We start from the raw sequence: 17026 nt of genomic DNA on the forward strand, positions 1-17026 counted from the left end.
TGCTCATTCCAGTTGTATCAATCAGATTCAAATTAGCTTTATATTACATGACTTGAATCTTTGCTCAAGTTTTTCTTCTTCTACAATAACAACTTTCTATAGTGCTTATGTTTTATTGCTTTTCTTATATATAGATCTTAAATATTAATACATTCTTTAATATATATATATTCTTAGAATAAATGTTTATTTTACTGAACAAGTAAGCATATTATATAAAGGTAAGCATTATAATAATATTATATGTATTTATTTATTTTAAGTTTTTTCTCTGATATTAGTATATTTGTAGAAATCAGTAAAAAATAATAAGTACTATCTAAGATATATTAGAATATCCAAAGTATATGAAATAAAATTTGAATAGTAATGTTTTACTGCATACATTTTTCAGTAGCTAAAGAGAACTATTTTTTATTGCAAGTGACCAATAGAATTGTTTTTTCATTATTACTATTATTATTATTATTTTTATTTAAAAAAACATACATTGAAATAAAGATTCAATTCAATTAAACCTGATCCAATACTGTATAATAAAAAACAGACCATTCTGTTAAAGCTGCAAAGGAAAAACAAGATGTTGTACTAGAATTGAAAGCAATAGAACAAAAGAAAGAATGTAATAGAGAAAAGGAAGGACACTTGATTTTTTTTGAAAAAACAGTAACAGTGCCTGTTTTGGCCTTATACAGAGTCATAACTGCCATTTTTTATTAAGTAAAAAATGGTAGTTATGTTATCAAAGTGGTAATATGTTACCATTTTCTCTGCGGTAGTGAGCGAGATATAATTAGGGATTTGAGTATAAGGGGTATTAGAAACGAGATTTTCTAAGAAACCTGGGGGACTACTCCTGTCTCTCGAAACATGTCATCTGGTCGACTCACCATTGATATCAATATCCACAAGTACAGTACCACCTGTCATGGCTAACTGCTGGACCAAACTACCAAAGAGACCCACTGTCTGGTGCCTTTCACCAAAAATAAGCTTATGTAATATTATTTTACAATATTTGTAGCAGATCAAGAAGTCGCTTTGGCGGAGTGGTTAACGCGGTGCCCTGCTAAGGCATTGTCCTTTGGACGCGCAGGTTCGAATCCTGCAGGCGACGTTTTTTACACACGAATTATATGTGTTGTGCTTAATTTTGGTGATACAGGATTTGTCATGCTGTCGTTCCCAATCTGGGTTGGTATTCCTTTTACTAAAAGTCAAAAGGTCAAACCCACTGGGAATCAAGGAGTATATGTAAAATCAAAGAGAGGATAAAAGATATTTTTTATTGATATGCATTGAATTGTCTTATATGGTTTTCTAAACTAATACTGTGGTTAATGCTCAGGAAGATATTACTGCCCATAAAGAAGTACTGCAGTTAATTATTTTCAGATTTTATAAATTCATCAAAATAATGTCTGACAATAATTGCCATACCCAAATTTTTGTCAACTAATCAGAATGATGATTATACAGAATTCTCTTTTGAGAATAACAACCAAAGTGATTTCCTTTTGCTTACACACTATGGGAAAAAACTTGGGATTTTCGAATTTGTGACTTTCTTTTCGGTCTATAATAATTAAAAAATCATCAAAAATTCAAAATGAAACAAGAAAGTCTCTGTTTTTTGAAAAGGTTGACAAAAGGCAAATTGAATATCAAAAATTAAATCTCCTGATAGACAAAAGTACATTTTAACTACAGATTTTATATTTTTAGTAGATATAGATTGCAACTGATGACTATTAAAAGTCAGAGGTAAAAGAGAGAAAAATATCTAAACATATTTTATCCTCCCAGCAAAAAGTTAAGACAATTCGAAAAAAAAATGTATTACACAAAACAAACCAAATTATATGTCTATATGATAACCAAGCAACAATTTTGGCCCATGGTTCAGTTCCAGCCAGATAATATACTGTCCATTAGTGGCTGTAGACATCACCAAGCCAATCAGCTCTTTTACATCAACCAAATGAACAATCTTTGGCTTTGTGAGTACATTTGTCACAACAGGAATTCCATTTGTTTCATGGATGACATATATCTGAACAAGAGCAAGCAGCCACCTCTTGTTGTTGAGCTTGTGCTCAAAGAAAACGACGACCTTCCCAAAGAAATCCTTATAGATTAGAGAGTAGCTCTGCCCAATGTTGCAGTTCTCATCAACCTGAATCTGTAATCTAATGTTATGTGCCTCCCTTACACAATTTTGGTTGAGTGCAGAGTCAATCACACAACCATTGTCAAATGCCTTGCAGCTAGTTTGTATAGCTGGTTCAATCATGCTACACTCTTCCCCCTTTGATTTGTAAAAGTCTTCAAGAAGTTTTGAAAGATATGAAATGCCTTCAAAACTATCTCAAATCGTTCTATTCCTCAAAGGCCCCCAGAACTCAATATAAGACCCAGCACCAACACGTTCACCTTCACCTGTCATTGGCCAACCAGCAGAGGAATCTTTGTATGCAAGAAGTCTTGCTGCTATCTTTGCCTTTGTGCGCTCTACCTGTCTGGTCTGTGTCAAGCCAAGCATGATATTGCCAGTATTGGTTCCAGTGGCAGAGTTACTCTTAATGACATTAGAGTACTTGCTGATTGCTCTTTCTACTGATCTAGTACTGTATGATCTTGGCAGGCCAAATGATTTGATCATATCTGGGTAGTTTTGTAAGAGGTGCTGGTTAATGGTGAAAACCTTAAGATCGATCTTGTTCTTGGCAAGCAGAGTCTCAAGATACACATTCCATTCAACAAGTTCTCTAAGATAGAAGTTAGTATATATTTTTAAAAAAGAATAACAAATAATGATATTTAATATATCTTTTTATTGAGGCTTGTTCCTCTGCTGATAACTCCCAGCTCATGAGTAAATTGCACACTTGTACAAGGCCAAGCAATGTCTTCTGTGCAGGTATATTTCTTATCTGCTCTGCTACTAGAGTCGGAACAATGAACAGAAAGAAGTCTGCCCAGTCTACTGCCTTAAAGTATCTTGCATTCTTTGATATATCTCTCCAAGCACCATAGAATGATGTTGGGATTGTTTTCCTTGTCAATGCCATTGCTGCACCTATCTCTTTCTGAACTTCAACAGAGAGAACAAGCAGATGCTTTTTTCTGTACTTGCCAGTGACGAGCCCCCAGACCTGTTTTGCTACACCATGGCAAATACTGTGCATTTCATCCAAGACGAAGAAATATGGCCCAGAGAATGCATCCAATGTTGCAAGTGGTGATTGCCATGTAAGTCCTCTTTGGCTGGACTCATCTGTCTCACGGAAATCATGGGAGCTCCCCAGTATATGTATGGCAGTGGCTGGTGACATATGGAAATACTGACTGTGGCCAGGAGATTAACCAACAACATGACAGATTCTGCAGCCATCTTTGCTCATGTGGCCAACATGACATGCTAGCTTTGTCAGAGCTGGGATATCACCCGTTGCCATTAACACATAGACCTTAGCCTTGATAGTTTCTGTGGCTGTTTTGACAACCATTCCTTTGGACTGCCACACACAGAGATCTCTGACAATTGGTCTCATAAATGACCAGAAGTCAGTGTGTGCCTTGGGCCCAGGAATCATGGCAAGCTGTACCATTCTTTTTCTTTTGTACCAGATCATTGGATTCAAGTTCAAGATGGTGGCATGGACAATTGTTACTGATCCGGGAACATTGTGAGGAGCAAACCCATCCACAGACAGCAAAATTGCAATGTTATCAATTCCCGAGAAGAGATGCTTCTTAGACTGGTAGGCCTGACCATCAAATACATCAGACTTTGTGCCATCTTGACTTGGCTCGTGGTGGTAACAGCAGCACATCTCTGTTCTGGTGCTATCATTGGCCAAACAGAGAGCAAGTTGTCTGCCCAGAGGAAGTTGAACCATGATTCTTGCAGGAACCAACATACCATTGTCTTGGGCACTCTTGTAGCAATCTTCATTGCAATGCAAGCACTCGGTTTTATTTGCATCAAACAATATACAGCCATTGCAGCAAATGTCATATTTCTTCTACTTTATTCTGGAGAAACACTTAAGAAGCTTTTTACCGAGATAAGATATGCATGCTCTATATGTGCTTGTAGAGCTAGCAAGAATCTTGTTGAAGTGGCTGGCAATCTTTTCATAGGCATTACAAGAAATGCCAAACTCCTTGACAATTTGAATAAATTCCAGGTTCTTTACATCATTGGTACTGGGAGTGGGGAGAGGTTGGCTGATGTCAAACACCAAAGGTGCAGTTGCATCTTCGATTTCTTTCATGGCAGTTGATTCCTTCATGGTATTATCATGTTCCATATCAGCATCATACTTTAATAAGGTAAATAGTAATCAGTATAATGACTTTATACTATATATATCTATAACTTACCATGGGCTCATCATTTTCTATTCTGTCAACAATATCTATATTTTCATCACTGATCATATTAATCTCTCCACTGTTTTTTTACCAAAGTATCCAGATAATTAATATATTATCTATCTTTTTGTATTTTAGTTTTTAATAAGTTTACTCAACAATCAAACTTGGGGCTGGTGCTGGTATAGACTGAATTTCAACAGAGAGAGAAACGTCTTGGATGAAAGATCCATTGATAGCTGCATCTACCAGCTTTTTAAGACATCTATTTTGATATTTAATAGCATTCACTAGAAAAACATACGGGAATTACCATGTACAAAGTTATATTATAACAATAGAAAATCTGGGGTATTTTTTCATTTCAGCTTTTTTTGTGTGTTCAAGATGAAAACACTGTTTTCCGGTTTTCTATTGGCTTGGATACAACAGGCAAAAATATTATTTATTATTATTATTATAAAGACATAACAATTCATTATAAAGACATAACAATTCATTATAAAGACATAACAATTCATTATAAAGACATAGTAAATTTAGTAAACGTTGTATTTGTTTCCTTTTTCTCTTAACACTTCAAAGTAAAAATAAATAAACATTATGTCCACAATTCCTGAACTCTACAACAAAAAGTGCCATTGTGCTGGATGTAGTCAGAACGATCTCGGCTATAGTTTTGTTGCCAGAAGAACTGCTCAACATCATAACAAAAGGGCAAGACTAAATGCCATAAGATGTGAAAGGGGTACAATATTTGAATTTATTTAATTGTATTGTAATCCATGAAATAATGTGTTGTAATAGACATGTCTACCCAAAGAAATATGATGGAGGTCGATGATGAACGTAAGATTTATTTAATTCAGATACTGTTAGATATTAACCAAGTGTTATATTCTAAATGTAGCTATCTTAACCCATCAACTCGGGGCCCTGAAAGAATTGTACACTCAGACAAACTCACCCATTTGGGAAGGAGCTTCAATGTCTGACACTGAAGACGTTTTCATTACTAATGACGCAATCAGCAATGGTGACAATGATGACAGTGGAAGCAACAACAATGAAATCAGTGAAGACAAAAGCAAAGACAATGTTATTGAGCTCGACAACAATGAATTGAATAGTGAAGGTCAGTTAGTGTTAAAAATTTTAAAAAAAAAGCGTTAATTTTTTTTTTATAATAGACCCTTTTGCCACCCCCGATATGCCCCAGAACCCAGTGCACAGGTTCATTGCTACTTTTGTGGTGATGTTCGCTTCCCACTATGTGGTTGACAAGGGCGCCATTGTCTTGATCGAGTTCATCAACAAGCTTTTGACAATTTATGAGCAGGATTTCCAACTGCCCTTGAGCCTTCCTGGTCTTCAGCGCATGACAGGTTTCTCAGCCATGACCAAAGGCATAAAGAAATTTGTTGTGTGTCAGGATTGTCACAAGGTGTACGAAGAAAGTGCATCTGTCCCGTCTCATTGCGATTTTGTAAAGCTTGGTGCACACTCTTCTTGCAACTGTCAATTGACGAAAACATCAGCATTGAGTGCTTTGGTGGCTAAGCATTCATACTTGTACCAGTCCGTCGTTAATACTTTACAAATGTTTTTTCTTTGTCCAGGATTTGAGGATAAAATTAGATATTGGAATCATAAGCTGAAGATGGTGGATACGATATGTGACATATATGACAGTGCCATGTGGAAGGAGCTCAAAGACAAAGATGGCATGCAATTCACAAAGGATTTGCATTCATTAATGTTGACTCTCAACATTGACTGGTTTCAACCTTTTGATAACGTCACACACTCGACTGGTGCCATATACCTGGTAGTAAACAATCTGCCTTGCAATGAAAGATACAAGCCAGAGAACACACTTCTTGTAGAATTGATGCCTGGCCCGAAGGAACCCAAATCTGAAGAGATAAACCATTATCTCCAGCCTATGGTAGATGATCTGATAAGATTGTATGAGGGACTGGCAATCCCAACTTTTGAGTGTCCTAGTGGTGTCCGCGTCTGTGCTGCATTGATGATGGTGGCCTGTGACATCCCGGCAGCAGGAAAGACAAGTGGGTTCACCTTGCACAACAGTACATGCACATGTTACAAGTGCAACAGACATTTCCCTCGCTTGGAAAACGGTGTCAATGTTGACTTTCGTGGGTTTGACTTCTCTCGGTGGGTGCTTCGTGACGGTGTAGAGAACAGGTTGCATGCTGAGGAGTGGGAAAGTGCTAGTACCCCCTCAGAAAGGCATTGGCTGGAGGTCGAAAATGGTGTTCGATGGTTGCAGTTGCATTGCCTTGGATACCTTGATCTAGTACGTGGAACGATCATCGATCCCATGCATAATTTATTCCTGGGAATGCCTAAAAGATTGATGGATTGTTGGATCAAAGACGAAGACATTCAAGATGGCAATTTTGCAGCAATGCAGAAGACTGCAGAAACGATGATTGTGCCTGGTGGATACACCTCTTTGAACTCGAAAATAGGAAAGCAGTTTTTGTATATGAAGGCAGACGAGTAGAAGTCATGGGTGCTTGTATACTCGCCAGTTCTGTTGAAAGATGTTCTTGCAAAAGGCAGATTCAAAAACTGGATTAACTTTGTTGATGCATGCCGCCTGTTGATCAAGCCAATGATCACGTTCGATGAAGTCAACACTGCCCATCAGTTCCTTCAAACTTTTTGCACCAGATGTGACAAGCTGTACAACACCGAAATCCTCACCTGTAATATGCACCTACACTTCCATCTTCGAGATACAATTTGTGATTTTGGACCAGTGTACGGTTATTAACTATTCAGGTTTGAGCGGTTTAACAGGTTGTTGAAAAATTTGAAGACAAACAGGAAGATCGGGTTTGAAGAAACATTTATGAAGAAATTTATTGAAGATGTGCACAAAGACGATCTTGTCAACAGTTTCCTTCAGAGTACCCGCCAGACATCTGCATTTCCTCTCCTTACCAAACTCACTTCTTCCTTTACACCCGCCACCATTCCATCCATCTGTCAACGTACCTTCCGCATACAGTCATTTGTCAAGGCTTCTGAAGATCCAAATGTACTTGTAAAAGGCAACGAACCTCTTCCTCCTTCTGCATTCCCTCTATCATTAAAATCCGCTACCACAATGAGTGACATTCACTATGTTCATCTCTTACAATACTACAAAGTTGCGTACAACAATGAACAATTAGTTCACTTTCAACAAGCGTTGGAATCACCATACTTTGTCAACAATACAATCACCCTGTTGAAATACATCAACATCCTTGGGCAGGTCTACAAGGGTAAAGGTGAATCTGGAAGTCGTGGCTCTCTTGTACAAGCAAAGTTCATTGGAAGTACTGGTGAGTATATCATCACATACACGGGTCAAATACAGTATATTTTCACTCATTCTTTCACTCCTCCACCCACCTCTTTATCCCTTACTCCCTTGCTCCGCACCCATCACCACCCAACGCAACTTCTTCACAATTCTCAACATACTTTTGCATTTATCAAATGGTACACACCCAAAAATGATAAATCGTGAGAGTACAAACATGTTGAAATCTGCTTTCCAACATTTTCTCCTGAAGATTTTCAATGTGTATTGTCAGTGCATAGAATTATGTTAGAAGTAGCAACTGCTGAGCATACAACACGCAGAAAAATAAAAAAGATGCTGGTTATTCCTTTGCCAAAAAAAACAATATATTTAAAAAATAATAAAATATAACTCCCTTTTTTAAAGGCACACAGAAAAGAATAATCATAGTGTTTGTATTTATTGATATATTTATTATTGTCAGATGGAGGATGTGGAGGATGTAGAGGATAAGAAAACAAAATTTATTGAAACTCATCTCTAAAAGCCCAGTGAGGGAGAAGGGACGTCAATCTAGGCAGGACTGCTAAAACAGCATCTCTACCAAAGGACTTCTTCAACATCTGGCGAATTGAAGTCTATCCAATTACGCATAAAATCATCAACAACCATAAGAAAGTGATTGTACTAAATACAAATAAGTGATTAATCAAAGTTCTGTTTCATTTAAATCCATAAAAAAACAAAAAAAGCTATATACAATAATGTAAACAAAAGAAACTACCTCATCGCTTCTCCAACTTAGACGCACTGTATGAACCGCACGGTTGCTCGAGACTCCAGACATATTGTCTTCAGATTCACCCTCAGACATTGCTTCTTTCTGTACGAGTCCATCATAGCTCTTACCCACCTTCACATCAATTTCAGCCTTGAATTTATGGTAGGTCAGCTTGCGACAGTCAAAATTCTAGATTATAAATGTATTAATATGAATACATTTAATTTGCAATCAAAATATACTTCTAACATACATCGGTCTCTCGACCTGCTTTTCTTGACTGAGAATTTGTCTTTTTGCACACTTCATAGGATTCCTTGACTTGGCGTCTCGTTCCACAAAAGTTTGTGTAGATACAATTGCTAATATTGGCCTGTCAAACACTAGTCCCAACAACCTTTGGAGCCAGGTATGCATGAAGGTCATGCATCAGCTGTCTGTTGGGTGGAAGTCTGTAATCAACTTTAACATCCCAACTGCACTTGCTGTTGTTAGCTGCAACTAGTTCTGGCTTATTTGATTTGAAGTTGTGTTTCTTCAACTCTCCTCGGATAAGAGCCTATACTTAGTGTGAGATATTATGTTGATGAACTACTGTACATCTCAACACTTACTAAAACTCTAGTGCAATCCTGTTTACTAAGTTCACCAGCGTTTGCACCAGTAAGAACCACTGGACTAACAGAAGGAGCAACAGAAGGAGCAACAGAAGGAGCAGCAGAAGAGATACCAAAAAAAGCCTCAGAAGGTGTTGTATACCAATCCAGAGTAGAACCAATGGAAGAAGCTGCGAAAGAGACAGAAGCAGAAGCAGGTATAGTAGTAGGAGCAATAACTGCAAGAAGTTCTCCAGAGGCATCGGCAACGCTATCAAGTATTTCCAATGAATCTTTGTTCCCCTTGATGACAATGCCAATGTTTGAATCCATGGTCTTGAGACTTTCCTCCATAGCGGTGCGCCTTCTTAAAAGCTCAGTATATTCCGGGGATGGAGCTGGGACAATTGACTGACGATTGTTAACCATGGTCTGAAAGCTATCTAATAAAATGTTATACATGAGTTGATTGTTAATTATATTTGTTTTATATATCTATTCATTGTATATATAGAGTGTTATTAACATACAAAAGAAGTTAGGTGTTAAGCAAAAGAATAAAGTGTAGTTAATGGAAAGATGGTAAAAGTAAAAGCAAGAACCCATTTATTATATTACACTTGTTGCTGTAAATACTCAGAATTTCTTTAATACATGTATCTCTATTAATACTTTCTGGAATTAACAGGGTGCAAATCGGCTTTGAACATGCTTTTTTCAACTCAATCCAATATATGATTTCTGTCTTTTGGCCTTTTGGCCCTTTGGTCTTTTGTTCTTTTTGTTTTTTTTTTTTCATTTACAAGTTTTCTCTTTTTTCTCTCTTTCCAACATTTATTATATTCACAGATTTTCTTGGTAAGATATCTTATTCTTTAATATTATATATATATATATATAACTAAAATGATAATAATTGTTTTCTATTACTACAGACACTTGCGTTTTGTTACCTTCTGATGCATCCCCTTCACAATGTTCATCCAGATTAGCTAAAGTTAGTAAATATATTTTATGCCGTCATCCTATAAAATTATTCTGACTTTTTCCTTTCTTTTGTATAGGTCATATCGCTGAAATTACTCTCTACTATTAAACACAGTTATGAACATGGTAATATTTTATTTTATTTCAATCTATCTCTTTTTAATAAGCACACGGCTTAACCTAATTTCTATTATAGATGAACCTTCCTCTCATGAGCACATTGCGAATCAAGAACTTTTATTTTATACGAGTGTCATTGACATGATAATTTTTTTTTGTACATATAACAATATTATTTATTTTGTATATTAATTGTATATCATTTACTGAAGACAATATTAGCATCTCCTATGTACTCTCTTGGTCTGCAAATAAATCCTTTTGCTTTGGGTAGGTAAATGAAATATTCTACCACACAGTTCACAAAAAATAATTTTTTTTCAGCATTTTTATAGCCAAATAAAGTATATTGAGTACTATGGTTCGCATTCATGACGCCTTTTCTTTTTGTCTCTGGTAAGCTACTATATTGCAAGCATAATTACATATATATATATATTCTTAATATCCACGATTTCTTGTTCAAACAGCTAACACTTTTCTAATTTCATAGAACAACCGTTTACAAGCAAGCAACACACAACTGGGCTTTTCTCTGAGAGATATTGTTTGGAGAATACTTGTTTTATCAGAAAATTAGCCATTTCAAATTGTATGAAGGATAGAACACTAGCCAGAATGTTCCTAAATATTAAATATAACCACTGTACTATAAATCTAAGAATATTCTTTTCTTTCTAATAAAAACAAAATAAACCAATAATTATTATAAATAAATTAAAGATTGGAGAAGTGTATGGAAGCAAACAGTACAAGAAGAAGTCTCTAAGATTGGATAAAATAAATTCAAATACAACAAAACCCTGTAAAAACTGGCATATCCATAAATTAAACAATGTAAAAACTGGCATATCCGTATAACCAATCTTTCATTTATCGTTCTTTTAATTAGAAAGCGGTGGGATATATTACAACAAAACGTAATTCTGAGTTGCCGTTTTAGTGCATGTGGTAAAAACCCATATACAGAAAATGCAAACACATCCTACTATCCTGCTGTTCTGACCTTTTCCTATGTTCGAAAGTTGGTCTTACCACCTATGAGTAAGCCAGCTTCATACACTTGTAAAAACTATCTGATCGCATCGTAAAACCTGGTCTTTTCACATAATTAATTACAGTTTTATACATAAGAAAACTGCACCTCTTTTCCAGTGATTTGAAGAGCTATTGTAAGGCAAATGACAGGAACTGCATTCATGAGAGGAGATCTTTGTAATTCGAACCATATTTTGGAGTAAGTAAAGAAAAATAAAAAGAACTTTTGTTATATAAGTGATTGTAGAAGTAATTGCTTTCTGAATGAATATGTTTATACTTTATTATATCAATGTAATGATGGCATAGATAATTCGAATGTACGCTTGTAATATTAAAAGGGTAACTCTATACCATCATTCTAAAATTACTAGATCAATAATTCTTCAAGAGTAGCCAATAGATTTGGACAAATAATTTGAAACTAAGAATTTGGAGCTAATAATTTGAAACTAATAATAGTTTTAGGGAAAAAATTTCCTCTTTCTTTCTTTTTCTATAACAAACTCATTAATTTTTTTTACTATTATGAATAATATAGATAATTCAGTGATTCAGTTGTTGCAAGGCATTCAAGACGCGCTTATTTCTCTAAAGAATGGTCAAGAAGCATTGGAGAAAAAACAAGATATAATACAACTCGAAATAACAAGTCTTTGCAATGAATTGAAAGATTGAAAACTTCCGGATAATACTATTGTAGCTTCTATCAATGTAAATAAATACTATAATAATTAAAGCCTTGTCAATTAATATCAGCTACAATAGATATCTACTGACTCTATCCCAAGACCAGTACCAAACATCTGTAATATAAATTCCAATCATGTATTACATATGATTAAGCAAGACCTAGGAATAAGTCCAACCGCAGAAGTCAAGGGGGCTATCAACACTTGCACCAAGCATATTTGTGATCAGCTTGCTGCTCTTTTGTCTGTTTAGATTCTCGGGCCCAATCCAAGCTGGACATCTATCCTTCAAGAGGAACGGACCAGAATGTGTATCAGTCATTCACACGCGCTCAAGAATTATGGAATTGATTTCACCAGATGTCATAAAAACTGGGCATCAATCACAAAGGTTAGTCAGTTATAGAGAAGTCATAGAAAGCAACACCTCTCTGGTAAGTTTATATCAGGTAGGTATAATAAACTTTATACTAAATATGAAAATATGAAATTATTCAAATGATATTTAGCCAATACAATTAATGAATAAAGAATTGTTCTTTTTATAACAACCAATAAAAACATTTTTAAATAAAAATCCTCTATGATATAAAACTTTTTTGCCCAATTAAAACTGTGAACAAATCTGAATATATATAAATGAGAGCCATTTAAGAGAATGTTTTTGTTGAAATGACCAATACAATTTAAGCATATACTATGATAGAATGTATTTTATCCAATTAAAATAATTATAAAAACCAAAATAATATTTTATTACCAATTAAAAAACTTTTTTCTTTCATTCATACCAATAGAAACCTTTTTCTATTCTTTTACTATCAATTAAAATAAGGGTATAGCAGATGGGTAAATATAGCGGGATATGAATAAAACCTAACATCAATAAGCTAACAGCAATTAAAATATATTACATAAAAAGAAACTAGAGATTCCACTGTGATTCGCAAGAATCACCAGCTCAATTCCAAGCTGAATCTCCAGCTTAATCTCCAGCTGAATCCCCACATTTTTCCTATAGTGACAAAAGAATTAGAAAGCATGTAGCTTAACAAAAGTAGAATAGAAACCGAAACAGACATTTATAATGGCTGAGTAGGTTTAGAAAAGATATAAAAGAGGGCATTATTTCATTCAATAAAAGTTATTTATCTTTCTAAACTAATACTGCGCATTATTGGCAGTAGTTATTATTTATATTTAATTAAAGAAATAGTCATTATACTGCGGTTAATGCTCAGGAAGATATTACTGTGCATAAAGAAGTACTGCGGTTAACTATCTTCAGATTTTACGGATTCATCAAAATAATGTCCGACAAAAGGAAGACCAACTCAGATCGGGAACGACACGACAGTAACATAATTAAGTAAAACTACTCTCCGACCGGGAATTGAACCCGGGTCTCCCGCGTGACAGGCGGGGATACTCACCACTATACTATCGAAGAACATGTTTACTTATTAGATTGCGCTAAACAAACAAATCCATAGCCATACAATATAAAAACAGGCAAAGAAGTATACTTGATAATAAAGAAGTATCACTATGACAAATAGGGGCGGTTTTTTGCATTTGTGACTTTGTTTTTGGCCTATAATAATTAAAAAATCACCAAAAATTCAAAATAAAACAAGAAAATCTATGTTTTTTGAAAAGGTTGATGTTGTGGGAAGAAAATAAAGCAAAATATAATATACACAAAAGAATTTGTGAGAACTTGTGTAGGTTGTTTATTTCAAAAGAAAAGTAAAGAATAATAAAATTCGATTGTTTTTCTACACGGAACTATCCACTAATATTTATATGTTTTTCTAATTTATAATTCAGTGTGTGCTTAAGTAATCTTTATCACGATGAGTCATCTTCCAAGAGTATTGTTCTTCTGGAAAGATCCAGAAAGACCAATTGATATGATACTTCTCCAGTCAGATCAGTCCAAGAGTTTTGGTAAAGAAGAGCATTTATGCTATTGGTAATATTTTAGTATTCCGACCCAGATACTCAGGTAATGTTTCATAATATTAAATAGTTGTAGTTGTAGTCTCTCAATTAACACTGCAAAAAAATGGCCGATTCCCATACGTGATAGGATGTAAAATTCTGTGTGATTTTTGAAATACATTCCGAATATTATACAACAATTCTCAGAATGATAGGAAAACTAGCTACTAAATATTAAACACCTAGATTCTATGGATAGAATGGGTCTGTGCGCGGTCATAGAGTTCTGTTATATCTCATTATATCCGAAACCTTAATTGAATTCCAAGTTTTTTTTTTCTAGTAAAACGTTACATTTATTTTGTGTATTGCCTATTTATTTTTGTTTCGGACTCATTCAAGAAGGTGTATATTTCAACAATCTTCTGATGATAGCTCAACTATCTTCTGGCAAGTATCAATCTTATTGGACGGGTACTCCATTTACAATTTGAATTTCATTATTTGATTGATCAAAAAATATACTTCTTGTACTTTTATTTAAAAATAGTTCACGGGAAATAGTTTACAAATGGGTTTTTATTTTATTTTATTAAAAAAATCTCAAAATAGGTTCTCTAATAATCGGCCTTGGATAGTTGGCATTTGGTCTGGGCATTTGATCCAGACATTTGACATTGGGTCTTTGTTTTGCATTCTCGGTTTTGGGTTCTTGATTTTGGGTACTGCGATTCTACCTTGATCATTAATAATATCTCTTACCTTTCGGGATAAATAAATGGGAATACTGCAATACCTCTTTGAATATTAAGGGAAGGGGCAGAATCTTGGGATGACCAAAATCGATTTTGTCATTTTCAAAACATGTGTGTACAGACCAGATTTATTCTTTGGAAATAGAGGATCATATTGCTACGGATAGCATTTATATAATTGTTGGTGTACTCCAAGTATTCCTAATAGAAAGGGAAAAAAATATGATTAGTATGAGAGAATAATAATTATAAAGTCTTGCTTACCAGAAAAAGTGATTCTTTGGCATCCTTTTAATGCGTGCGTGCAAAAGAGAGATAGAGAAAATCTAATAAATTCAAAATGATAATGAAGAAAGTATAACGTTAATATAAGTGATTAGAAGATATTCTATTAAAGCTTACCATGTTTATTTCCATCATTAGCTTTTGATGGTTGTCATGATCATCGTTTTGCATCTAAAGATTAATAAGCTGATGATTAGCATCGCGCAATAAAAGTTGTTTGCTTTCTTATTCACCTTTGTAAGCCAGTGTGTTATGTTAACTCGTGCAGGAAGCCCTACATAATAAAGACAATAGAAGTTTTTTAGTGTTAATAATCATGTAAAATAAAGTAAAAAGAAAATATTAAGTATTTACCATAGTGTAGAAAAAGAAGCAAAAGTAAACAGTATAAGAGAAAGAGAGAGAACAAAAAAAAAGAAAATAAAAAAAAAGAAAAATAAAAAAACAAATTGTAAGAGTAGTGAATAAGCTCATTCTGTTCTCAGAATTTATTAGGGTCTATTATAATTTAAAATGTGTGTCCCTATAATTTTTTCTTTTGTTGCTGTACACCCAAGAAGTATTGGGACATATAAATACTACTTCTATTTGCCAGATTATTATATCTTCCCTCACATTTTATTAGAAACCTCACATACTATTACTGTGCTTTACCATGTATGTTTGTATAATTAAAATAATATTTCATAATATTCTTCTATATATGCTTTATTTATTTATATTTATTTATTTTTTAAAAAATATGTAAATATCTGTAGCATGCCTTCCAATGCCACTAGAAAATCAGGACGCAAAGGCAAACAGAATGCCCAAGGAACACTTAGCTGTGTTGCTGCCGGCCGGATTGAGCAACGTGAGATTGCTCCAAGAGTATCGCCACTTGCAGCTGGTCCAAGTGGGGCAGAGGCTCCTGGAATGACTGTCGAGTCCCTAACGCAGGTTATGGCAGCCATCAACATGATGTACGATCGTACTGTCGAAGCCAACACTGGAATTCGTTTTCTGGTCGATGCTCACAACCAAGCCATTGCCCAGCAAGCTCTTGTTGCATCTTCTGTAACTCAGGGAGTAACTGCCGCCAATGTGTCTACAAATAGACACACCAAAGGCGAAATGCATGCAATTGTTCTGGTATGATTTTTTCTGACTTCATGATTTAACACACTACCTAAATAATAATAATAATAATCATATAGAATCTCATCAATAGGAGAATGTGGGCGAGAAACTTCCGTTCGAATGATTCTGAGCTTGTTGCTGAAAACAAAAGCCGCAGGCGATGGAACACGGATGAGAGGATCGATCATCCTGACAATGTTGAGGTGATTAATTACCTCCGACAGTATATCGTTGCCCAGCCTCGCACAGCTGGGTTCTGGGAGGATATGATAGTGCAGAAAATAAAAAACAATTACAAGACATGTTTTCGTGCTGTCAACGCAACCCCCGAGCAAGCGTCTTCCAAAAGGCGCAATAATCATATCAACAGCCGTCGCATTGAGGTAAAATTACAAACAAAAAAAAGAAATTAAATATTTTGCATTCTGTTCTAATCATTTTAAAATATATCTAGATTCACTTGCGTCATGTTGATACCTACATTAACAATTGGCTAGCAAGACACTAAGATGGGATACAAGCCAGGTAACCCTGATGAGATGGCATACTTGCATCTCCTCGAGAAGAGTGTGATGTCTGATGGTGAATCGGAAGATGAGGACGTCACTCCTATAATCTGTGTGCAGGTTTTGCAGGTTGCTCGTCCTAGTTGGAGAAGTGCTGAGGTAATTTTTTTTAAAGGTGTACACTATAATATATTTCTATAAAAAGATGACTGTACAGAAATAAACTAACTAATTATACATAGCTGAATAGGCTTATTCAGTTCATTGATTTCTTGGCAGCAGAGAATGACAAGAAGATTGCAACACCACAATCAAAGCAAAGAATGCTCAGATACCTAAAAACCATTGCGGTCACTCCTGTCCCCGGTCACCTGACCGCGATCCTTCCTGTCTGGACAATTCAAAACCAATAAAAACAAACAATTTGCTCTCTTTTTTTTTCACTGTCATATTAAAAAAATTGAATAATATTATTAGAAAGAAAAGAAGGGATAATTA

General features: G+C 34.9%; 8 protein-coding genes and 2 non-coding genes across 10 annotated transcripts; 5 read left to right on the forward strand and 5 right to left on the reverse strand.

Moving 5' to 3' along the window:
* Positions 1–873: 873 nt before the first annotated feature.
* PHYBLDRAFT_139393 (hypothetical protein) lies at positions 874–2293 on the reverse strand (the record flags this gene model as incomplete). Its single annotated transcript, XM_018430210.1, has 2 exons — positions 874–976; positions 1926–2293. The coding sequence occupies 2 exons, from the start codon at positions 2291–2293 to the stop codon at positions 874–876; spliced, it is 471 nt and encodes a 156-aa protein (XP_018297401.1).
* PHYBLDRAFT_t29 lies at positions 1036–1117 on the forward strand. Its single transcript has one exon. It is a non-coding gene; the product is annotated as a tRNA-Ser (tRNA).
* A 75-nt stretch (positions 2294–2368) lies between the features above and the next one.
* On the reverse strand, positions 2369–3335 carry PHYBLDRAFT_139394 (hypothetical protein; the record flags this gene model as incomplete). Its single annotated transcript, XM_018430211.1, has 2 exons — positions 2369–2768; positions 2863–3335. The coding sequence occupies 2 exons, from the start codon at positions 3333–3335 to the stop codon at positions 2369–2371; spliced, it is 873 nt and encodes a 290-aa protein (XP_018297402.1).
* Positions 3336–4028: 693 nt separating this feature from the next.
* PHYBLDRAFT_58414 (hypothetical protein) lies at positions 4029–4446 on the reverse strand (the record flags this gene model as incomplete). Its single annotated transcript, XM_018440316.1, has 2 exons — positions 4029–4328; positions 4390–4446. 2 exons carry the CDS (start codon positions 4444–4446, stop codon positions 4029–4031), a joined length of 357 nt encoding a protein of 118 aa, XP_018297403.1.
* Positions 4447–6217: 1771 nt separating this feature from the next.
* PHYBLDRAFT_102204 (hypothetical protein) lies at positions 6218–6751 on the forward strand (the record flags this gene model as incomplete). Its single annotated transcript, XM_018427685.1, has 1 exon — positions 6218–6751. A coding segment is annotated over one exon (534 nt), but the record flags the coding sequence as incomplete, so codon positions are not given.
* Positions 6752–8305: 1554 nt separating this feature from the next.
* Positions 8306–9544, reverse strand: PHYBLDRAFT_58416 (hypothetical protein; the record flags this gene model as incomplete). The annotated part of the gene is made up of 5 exons (XM_018440317.1): positions 8306–8392; positions 8490–8675; positions 8740–8859; positions 8884–9045; positions 9101–9544. 5 exons carry the CDS (start codon positions 9542–9544, stop codon positions 8306–8308), a joined length of 999 nt encoding a protein of 332 aa, XP_018297405.1.
* A 272-nt stretch (positions 9545–9816) lies between these two features.
* On the forward strand, positions 9817–11905 carry PHYBLDRAFT_162440 (hypothetical protein; the record flags this gene model as incomplete). Its single annotated transcript, XM_018434624.1, has 7 exons — positions 9817–9940; positions 10018–10079; positions 10147–10195; positions 10412–10463; positions 10535–10585; positions 11133–11233; positions 11769–11905. The coding sequence occupies 7 exons, from the start codon at positions 9817–9819 to the stop codon at positions 11903–11905; spliced, it is 576 nt and encodes a 191-aa protein (XP_018297406.1).
* Positions 11906–12226: 321 nt separating this feature from the next.
* PHYBLDRAFT_162441 (hypothetical protein) lies at positions 12227–13292 on the forward strand (the record flags this gene model as incomplete). The annotated part of the gene is made up of 4 exons (XM_018434625.1): positions 12227–12310; positions 12755–12768; positions 12849–12962; positions 13130–13292. 4 exons carry the CDS (start codon positions 12227–12229, stop codon positions 13290–13292), a joined length of 375 nt encoding a protein of 124 aa, XP_018297407.1.
* A 5-nt stretch (positions 13293–13297) lies between these two features.
* Positions 13298–13369, reverse strand: PHYBLDRAFT_t47. Its single transcript has one exon. It is a non-coding gene; the product is annotated as a tRNA-Asp (tRNA).
* A 2293-nt stretch (positions 13370–15662) lies between these two features.
* PHYBLDRAFT_139398 (hypothetical protein) lies at positions 15663–16941 on the forward strand (the record flags this gene model as incomplete). Its single annotated transcript, XM_018430212.1, has 4 exons — positions 15663–16034; positions 16100–16405; positions 16520–16687; positions 16771–16941. The coding sequence occupies 4 exons, from the start codon at positions 15663–15665 to the stop codon at positions 16939–16941; spliced, it is 1017 nt and encodes a 338-aa protein (XP_018297408.1).
* Between the last annotated feature and the right edge of the window lie 85 nt (positions 16942–17026).

The sequence above is a fragment of the Phycomyces blakesleeanus genome (genome assembly GCF_001638985.1).
Source record: "Phycomyces blakesleeanus NRRL 1555(-) unplaced genomic scaffold PHYBLscaffold_2, whole genome shotgun sequence".
Lineage (NCBI taxonomy): Eukaryota > Fungi > Mucoromycota > Mucoromycetes > Mucorales > Phycomycetaceae > Phycomyces > Phycomyces blakesleeanus.